Source organism: Arachis duranensis, chromosome 10 (assembly GCF_000817695.3).
Source record: "Arachis duranensis cultivar V14167 chromosome 10, aradu.V14167.gnm2.J7QH, whole genome shotgun sequence".
Taxonomy (NCBI): domain Eukaryota; kingdom Viridiplantae; phylum Streptophyta; class Magnoliopsida; order Fabales; family Fabaceae; genus Arachis; species Arachis duranensis.
Window position 1 is genome coordinate 95,076,024 of NC_029781.3, and position 10,039 is coordinate 95,086,062.

At 34.5% G+C, this 10,039-nt stretch overlaps 1 protein-coding gene across 1 annotated transcript in view; it reads right to left on the minus strand.

Moving 5' to 3' along the window:
- Window positions 1-4,022, minus strand: part of LOC107471013 (uncharacterized) — a 12,643-nt gene extending 8,621 nt beyond the window's left edge. Inside the window, exon 1 of the mRNA XM_052255703.1 lies at window positions 3,876-4,022. Within this exon, the coding sequence (XP_052111663.1) occupies window positions 3,876-4,022 (147 nt within the window). The remainder of the gene's footprint in view (window positions 1-3,875) is intronic.
- Window positions 4,023-10,039: the final 6,017 nt, after the last annotated feature.

Genomic DNA, 10,039 nt, shown 5'->3' on the forward strand with positions numbered 1-10,039 from the left:
ATACGTAACTTCTTTTGCCAATTGAATTTTCTGAATTGAAAATTCTTTTATTCAATTGGCTTTCGAGTTCGTCTTTTTTTTTTCACGTAACTTCTTTTGCCAATTGAATTTTTTGAATTGAAAATTCTTTTATTCAATTGGCTTTCGAGTTCGTCTTGGTTTGCCTTCTACAATGGCCTTGGGACGGTGCTTTCTTCTCTTTTAATCCAATTTAACTGTAGGAGTAGAATCATCATCCCTATTTGATATCCTCTGTCCATTTGGAGAAGTTTTTACAGGATTTCTGGCATCCATAGAAACTGTATTCCAACTTCTTTTTAACATGCTTTCATCTTATCCATGTCGAGAGGTTGTCCGACCATCTTGTTGGTCATCCGCCATTATCAAGAGTTGAGCTCCAGGTCCCCGACAACGGCGCCAATGTTCCAGGGCTTACCTAGAACCGGACGGTGGTTGGGCTTGTTTGTGAGGCCCAAGCGGGAGGAGTGTGGTCTCCGACTTGGTTTACGTCTGGGAGCCGCCTCCGAGTTGTGTGTTCCAAGAGATGGGGGGTGGTACCTGCAAAGACACTCCGATGCCTAAGTCAGCATGGGGTTAAGCAGGTTTAGAATGTATTGGAACTTAGAGATACCTGAGGAGTGTCAGGGTATTTATAGTGGTGATCCAATAACCACCGTTGGAGTAGTGCCACCTTTTTAGGTGGATAACCGTCCCTTTATCTAGGGATTGTTGGGATATGGCTTCTAGAAGTGGGTTGAGAGATTTTAGGGGCAGTTACTTACTTGAATAAGTGTTATCTGCCAGCTATCTCTTGTTTGAGTCCGACCTCTTTTGAAGAGGTCGGTGAATAACGAAAGCCAATCTTTGGATTGGGCCTTTTGGCGTATTTGGACCTGGGTCATAGCGTTGGGTCAGGGTAGTAACAATAATAATCACTTATTATATAGAAAATTTTAATTTGATACACGGAGAAAGTACAAATTTTTAAAAAATTTTACACGTCCTTCAATTATATTTAAATGTTTAAGTAATTTTTATTTAGTAATTTTGGATATTAATTATTTTTACTAATGTAATTATATATAATTGATATTTTTGTAATATTTTTTATACCAAAAGTATATAAAAATTAAATTCTATATAAAATATAAATGTTAATAAAAAAAATAATGAGCTAACTTAATTTTATCAAAGTCAAGTCTTCTTTTTTCCCACTCACTACAAGCTTGATTTCTCTAAAGGAATCTCCCAATGCAACACTCATCTTGCTTACAAACCTTTTGTATATATTGATAAGTTTCTCGAATTTTATTAATGGGTGTGATACATTTCTTTTAACTCAATTCATTAGTTTTCTTTTATAAGTTATTGTTCTTTTTTAATTTTGTTCAGGTTCTATTCTGCAGTTCTGTTTTACTACTCATCTTCAATTCTATTTTTTTCTTTTTTAATTTTACTGTCACTATTATTTAAACATGGTATCTAGAACTTGAGGTTGGTGATCTATGACTTCTTTAGTAAATAATTCTGATTATTCCACTACTAATAACACCATCAACAAGACAACAACCCCATAAATACTTCTTTTGTTATCAATTCTTTTGCCTCCTAGTTTCTTCAATAAAAAAATTTTTAATCTCAGCATTGACAAATTATATGAGAACAATCGTAAAACATGATAACAATAAATATAGTGTCTTTGGTAGACAGAATCTTAAGAATCATCTTTATTAAAATCGTGTGCCTCTACAGTATGATTCTGCTACAAATTTATAAGCTGGTATTGAGTCTCAATAATACAAGCTATGATGACTATATCTCAGTTCTTGGATGCTTTTCTCAATTAATTTTGAATTCAAAAATAAAATGGTAGAATGTGCTTTCTCTTATAAAATATGGGTAAAGATAGAAGAATCAACCAAATACAAGATCAAACAGCTCAAGGATCAGGTAAAGATGATCAAAAAAACAAAAAATGTCAGTACAAGATTACATTTCAAAGAATAAAAACATTACAAATTCAATAGCAATATTAGGTAATTCTCTTTCAACTGAGGAACACGTTGAAACTATTTTGGAAGGCATTAATGAAGATTATTATTCTCTTCTTACAACTATTAATGTCAAACCAGAAATATATAGTTTTAAGTGAGGGGTACACTTTGGTGTTAACACATGATGACATGTTAGAAAAATTTATAAAATCAAAAAATTTTATGATTCGAGCAAATCTTGTGCAATCATCCTTTTTCTCGATGCCTTCTTTGATGAGAGAAAATCCTATGAGAGGAAGAGAGAGGTGGAGGAAGATATCAAAGGGGTGGCAGATCCTACTATCAACATACTAGGCCACAATTCAAGTATGTGGCCGAATTGGACACATTACTTGACATTATTTTCATAGAATTGATCGAAAATTTTCTCCATCTCATAATCAATCTTCAAGAATTAGAAACCTTTATAATTTGTGTTATTAGTCATTATAAGACTATAAGTTAATATTTTATGTTTAAAATGCATAAGACTTTATACTAATGCATAATATTGTGTTATTTGTATTGATTTAAATATTTGGTGTTATTAGACAATATTAATATTGATTGTGGTTATACTTTAATTTTAGAAAAATGTTGATTCTTGTTATATTTTTCTAAGTAAATTTTACCATGTCAAATAATTGTTGGAGTCTTGGAAATTTGGATATTTTTACATGCTAATTTACAAAAAATAATGTTAACAGCCCAGCTTTTATCCGATATAATTATGGCCCAAAAATGTATAGATTTTATCAGGTCTATGATCAGATTCAAGTCTAACAAATAGATCCGGTATATATTTTAAATTAGGTCTACATCAAATCCGACCCATAAACACCATAGATTCTATGAATAATAAAACTGACGGTGCTTGTGAGAATTGTGGAAAAGCTAAAATGCATGATATTCCCTTTGTTGATTCTTTAACTATTTATGATACTCCTTTGGCCTTTGCGATTTGTCTATACAAATATTTAGGGACCATCTCCTTTTATTTTCCACCTAACTAGGCTGCAGGTATTATGTAACATTTATTGATACTTTTTTAGATAGTTAACAAATCATAAGTCTTTATAACATTTATACAATATAAAAACTACACGAAAAAGCTCACTGAATGTAAACTCAAGACCTTACTATCAGAAAATGAGAGTGAATTTCACTACAAAAACACTGCGTACCATTAAAAAGACGAATGAAATTCGATGGTAATTAAGTTATCGTCAAATTTATTATCGGAAGATATAAATTTCATTGATAAATAGTTACTGTCGAATTCTCCAACAGATTACCTATTTAAAAAATTATTTAATTATCGGTAGATTTTTCGACAGTAATATTAGCGTCATAATATGTTATTTTTGCACTATTACCATCAGAATTTTTTTTCAATAAATTCAACGGTAATGTCAATTTTTTTAAAAAAATTGTGAAACAATTTTTTTAATTTTATTTTTTATTTAAATTTATTTTTCACACAATTAATGGTCAATTTATAAATAATAGAAACCAATTATTTTATATTAAATATCAAATGTTCAAATAAATTAAAAGTCTAATAAATCAAACAAATACAATGAAACAATAAAATGAAACCCTAACCACTAAAGATCCAAGTAGTCATTGTCGTCGTTCCCATAGTCCTGCTGAGGCGGCGCAGAAGGTGGTGTTGTTTGTTGTTACTAGCAGCACTGTTGCCACTAGCTAGACTGCTACCACCAGCAGAAATGATGCCAGCGGTGCGCATTTGAGTTTAGTACACATCTATTTGAGCCTCCATCCGCTGAAATCACTCCAGTTGCTCCTTCCGCTCTAGCCTGAAGTCATCTGTATTCTCACGTGTTCAAGGATCTCCCGATGATCGATCAACTCATGAGCCTGCTGATGAAGGCTCTGAGTGAGCTCTTGCACCTGCAGTTTCAAATCAATGCCTTCCTCAGGGTCGACAGCTTGACTGGTGGCAGAAGCGGATGATGGCCTCAACATGGAGGTGTGGAGGTTGTTGGCGAAGAACTACCCCAACCCGTATACGCGGTTCTTGTATAGCATTGAGGAGGTCTCGCGCCAAATCACATCAGGATCGACGACTAAAGTAGCAGATCCATCAGAGGCTTCCTCTCCACTTACTGAGATTGTTGAGTCACGGCCTCTAGTCTTTGTATGTAAGACTCCTGTGTAACATGTGTTATTATGATTAATACGACAGCTATACAGTTAATCTCTAATTTTATATAAAAAAATCAAATGTATGTTTACTCACATAATGATTCTGAGACCGCTGATAAGCAAATCTCTCTTTGTTTTCCTTCAAAGTGTCGGTGTACTTGAATGTCTGCGCCAATTTTGCATCACGATCCAACGACTTTGACTACACATGTTGCATTGAAATAATATGATTAGGATCATCTGTAATGATATTTATGTAAAAGAATATAACTAAGTTAATTACAACATTAAAGAAACTATATACTAGCCTGACCTTAGACTTCATGAAGGTCGCTGAGCCGCCAGTATACTTAGATGACTTGGCCGATGCTTGAACCCCTCATCAGTCTCCCAGTGAACTAATAGAGCCTTCTTGATTTTTGGACGGAGCCAGGTCGTGAGGTGGTCCCGCCCCTCACAAACATCCTCCAGCATCTGTTGCAGTCGCCGACCCATTCGATGGTTGTATATCTTCTTGATGGTAACATCATGCTCAGCGTCCCATATAAAGTGCAGCTGCAAAAGAAACTTTAAAATTAGTTATTCAAAATAGAAGATATAAATAAACTAGCTAAAAATGTTTGAAATTAAAAAAAATTAGTTACCGCCCACTTCTGAAACCATCACTCTCTGGTCTCAGAGGGGATCTTCTTGTAGTTGACACAGATGGTCGTACATCAGCTTGATGACGTTGGTCATCTCCTGAGTACATGCGTTATTGTTCGGTGCAAACCTATCAATAATAATCCACAAACAAACCAATATGGCAATATAAATTAAAACTTCAGAAGCAAATAACCATAATATATGTCGAGATTTTTTTAGATATTACGGTAGAGTTTCATCTATAACTAGAATGCGCCAAAAACTCTATCTATCAACAATTAATTTAAATAGTATCGAATGTCAACAATCAATGAATAATAGGCAATAATCAAGAATTAACATCCATAAATTCACTAAACTAGAATCAATAGTTAGACACTTTTAGCTATTCAATAATCAAGAAATATGAAATACTTTCAGCACTTCAAACATACAACCATAAATCTACTAAACTAGAATCAATAGTTAGACATTTTCAGCATATAGAAGACTTAAAGTGATACTTACCATGTTCCGCCATCAGGCCAAATCGTCAACCGTACGATGGGAGGTGATGGAGGGCATCAACTAGCTCATTTCTGTGAGAGGATTCCGGGATCACAGTGTCCATCCCTGGAGGTGGAATCGCCGTGGCATCGGGATGCTGAGCAGATGGAGGCGGCATCGTCGCCGTAGATGGAGGCACGTAGTTGGGGTTAAGAACTATGATGAACAGATGGTTCGATAAACCCACAACCTGTAATGTCATTGGGGTAGTCGGAGTAGAGGGAGAGGATCCAAAATTCTCGAAGGTATTAGAAGAAACCTTCCCTCTACCACGACTACAACTACAACCACGACCAATTGCCTGATTTGCAACACCTCTACCTATCGTCATGTCTACAAAGAGTAAAACTAGTCGTAACACAGTGAATTAACCCAATCATGGCAATGGTACATAACACATATACTCAAAACTCAATTAATGAGAAATAGTATCTCGAGCAATCCATCATATCAAACTAGACTTAGTAAATTAGAAACATTCACATTCACATCAATGCATAATAACACTAATCATGTAAAAGTAAGCATTGATTTTTAAAGATTGAACTAAATTTTCATTTAGAACTCTTTGAGGCATATTATCGAACACTTCGCGTGCCAAATTAATCAAACAAGCAAAAATCAATAGCAAGCATCAATATACAATCCCATTCCAAATCAACAAGCACACCAGCAATAGTTAACGCAAAATAAGCAGCAATCAAGCAGAATCCAGCATTTTCAATAGCCATATCTCAGTGAAATCAATCGTAATAGAGCAAATCAACATAATTAGATAATCCAACCACTTTAACAATCTCAGAACCAAGTGATCTACACATAACCTATCTTAACAACCTAAAATCCACTAAAATAGAAAATTAAATCTAACTAAACTAACTAAAACTAAACTAATGGACCAATACTGATTAAACAAAATTTGAAAACAGAGTTCAATCCAAAACCTGTGATGTTGGGCAATAGATGAAACAGAGGAGAGGGAATAGAGGGGTTGCAACAGCATTATATTGTTGCCAAAGTGAGAAGCTACTGATGTCGGTCGCCGAATGCCAGGGAACTCGTTGAGAGACTCGGACAGGGGTGGCGTGATGACAGTGGGGATAACGGTGGATTGATGGCTTGCCGGTGGTGGCTCTGTGGTGTGGCACGCAATTTCGAGAAGGGAGAAAATTAATGATGAAATGGCAATGAGAGAAGAGGGAGAAGAAGAAGAAGAAGAAGAAGAAGAAAGGAGGGTCTCGGCGGTGGGTTGACGACGACGGCCCTTTAGGGTCAGATGTACTGTCAGAAAAATCTACCATTGCGGGTTGCCAAAACACATCATTTCACTAAGTTGGTTTACTGTAAATTCGATCTTAAATGACGCGCCAATTTATTTTTGTTTTCCTCTAAATATTACCGGCGAATTTGCCGTTGAAAACCAAAATCTACCGATAATTACTTAAACTTATGAATTTGACGTCGTTACTGCCAGTAAATACACTGTTACTCTGTGACGCTAAATCTGACGGTACTCAACATCTTTCTTGAGTTGTTTCCTTCAAAGTCGATCTGTGAAGTTTGAGAAGTCCAAGCTTGCGCTTGTAAAGAAAGTAATCCAAAATGGGGGAGTATACCTGCAAAGGCACTCCAAAACTTAAGTTAGTATTCAGAATTCAATGCCAATTTGACCTTTCGCCTTTTCACGAAACTCGGCCATAGTTTTAGGTTTGGCCACAACAATAGTTTCTTGGAATTTTTCTGGTAGGAGTCCACTTTTGATGGCATGCAATTCCACCTCAAGGTGGAGATATGGTATACTCATAGCTATTTTTGTGAAGCATGTCATGTAATCTCTTAGGCTTTCATGCTGGCCTTATTTGATTGTGTTAAGGTAATATAAATCATGCAGATAGATGGTTGATCCTGCAACATGCTCCTCGAACGGTTTTGACAGGTCTCGAAAACGAGAAATAGAACCTGCAAGCAAAGAACAAAACCAATCAAGTGTAGAACCATCTAAATAAGATGGAAAATAACAACATAAAACTTTACCAAATGCACCATTTACTATCATTATGGAGGTGAATTTTTTTATGTATTTCTTCGGATCACCTAACCCATCATATAGGGTTAAGGTAGTTGGTAGAGTGAACCTTCTGGGCAGCACGAAGTTCGGCCGTGAATGCCCCGGGCGAGTTTTCTGGGCCGTCATCTTCGTTCTCCAGCCAAGCTTCTTCGCGCCGAGCAGTTTTGGATACATGCATCGGTCCAGACTGATGCTCGACTTCTTCTGTTCGCTCTTGTTGATCATTGTTATTTTCAATCCGAGCATTATCCAGATTAGCAATTTGATTTGCCATTCTTTGGTTCTCTTCCGCCATGCGCTGGTTGGCTTGTTATAACTCGGTCTCCATTCGAAGAAGTTCAGATGGCGTAGGTGGAAGTTGCTCAGCCATGGCTTTAGATGAGAACGTCGAGGCCGATGAAATAAAGAAAGAATTATATTCTCGGCCCCACGGTGGGCGCCAATTGTTCTTGTATGGATACCTTGAGGGAAGCTCGGCTTCTATAAGCCGACGCCGAGTTGTTTCCTTCAACGCCGATCTGTGAACTTTGAGAAGTCCGAGCTTGCGCTTGTAAAGAGAGTAATCCAAAATGGGGGAGTGTACCTGCAAAGGCACTCCGAAACTTAAGTTAGTATTCAAAATTCAATGTCAATCTAACCTTTCGCCTTTTCACGAAACTCGGCCATAGTTTTAGGTTTGGCCACACCAATAGTTTCTTGGAATTTTTTTGGTTGGAGTCCGCTTTTGATGACATGCAATTCCACCTCAGGGTGGAGATATGTTATACTCATAGCTATTTTTGTGAAGCGCGTCATGTAATCTCTTAGAGTTTCATGCTGGCCTTGTTTGATTGTGTTCAGGTAATTAGAATCATGCCATAAATGGCTGATCCTGCAAAATGCTCCTCGAACGATTTTGACAAGTCTCGAAAACGAAAAATAGAACCTGCAGACAAAAAACAAAACCAATCAAATACAATTATGAATACAAAATATGTATTTTTATATGACAATAATTGATTAGTAATTGTTTTTTGTATATATGTAATATAATTAATTAATTATACGTTAAATACATTTATAAAATATTGAGAAGAATTAAAATTTCCTGTTTTCATTTTTTTAAACCAATACCTTTATCGTAGTGTTCTTCAGTTGATTCCTACCTTTAAACGGCAAAAGTGCCATCTAAATTGCTCCTTTAACTTTGAGAATTGAGATAAACTACCTTACAAACAAGGTGGGATATGTTTTTAGTTCTTTCTTTACTTATTTACTTAAGACTAAATCGTAGAGATTTCGGTGTAATTTACCAAAAAAATGAATTGATCATGGTCCATGGAGAAAGACTTAATGAGCCCTAGCTAATGCATTCGTCATTTTGACCATTTAATTAATAATTAATCACTTTTTTGCTCAATAAATTGATCTCTAGATTCTAGTACTTTCAAACTGCAACTTTAAATTTGTCAACATACACTTGTGTTGATTTTTTTTAGATCGTCGACTCATAAATAGAGTAGGAAAAATCTCCCAATGGCCAATGTTGATGACGAGTTACGCAAAAGTCTGAACAACTTGAAAATTCAATCAACTTGACAATTTCATCATATTCAAAAAAAAATTTCTAGGGTTTAAATATTTGAAGATTTAGCTAAAATAAGTGTTTTAAAAATATTGGACAAGAGAATTTTAAAGTTTTGACCTTTTTATGCATTATTAATAGAAAAATGCTAAAAAATCCGAATTTATTATTTCTGTCCATGACTTAATAAGGAGTGCTAGGGAGCCAGTATTTTTGTTAAATTTTGGCCAGCACTTAACCATCAAAAGAAAATTAAATGATTTTATACTATTGGATGCAATCTCACACCATTAGAAATATTATTGATAGCTAATTGATAGTTAAAAACCATAAAATCTACTAATCCCCTAAATTTTCTCTGACTTAATTATCAATTTAATTCTTTTATTCTAGTAATCTAACAATATATTTTATTTTATATTTTTAAATATTAATAATTAAATAATAAATAAAAATAATAAATTTTAATGGTCTATTTCTTCTGCCATTCATCCTTCTTACCCACCCATCTTATCTCTTTTTGTCCTTCCTCTTAGGTCCTTCTTTTTTTTCTTTCTTTTTCTTTGACTACGATAGTTGCAACTTGCAACTAAATGATTTCAAACTATCTCAATATTACATAATTAAATAAATCACAATTTAATATTATACAAATATAATAAATAAAAAATATAGTGCATGTGCACCGTGATTTATGTGAAGATATAAACAAAACATAAACTGATATAACGGTTTATAAACACAAATAATCTAAGCATAAACGGCTACAAATGAACAAAGAGAATAAAATAATAAAGCGCAATATGAAATTGAGTTTTATGAGAAAGGCAGAGGTAAAAAGTTTACGAAATAAGATATTTTTAGTCAGATCTCTCTACACAATGTGAAATTATTCCCTATCACCTTCTACCTATCTCTCTTTTTTCTCTACAATATAGGTGATTTTATCATGTAATATTAAAAATTTTATGATAAAAATTTAAAATTAAATTTTGTTAATTTAAATAAGAACTT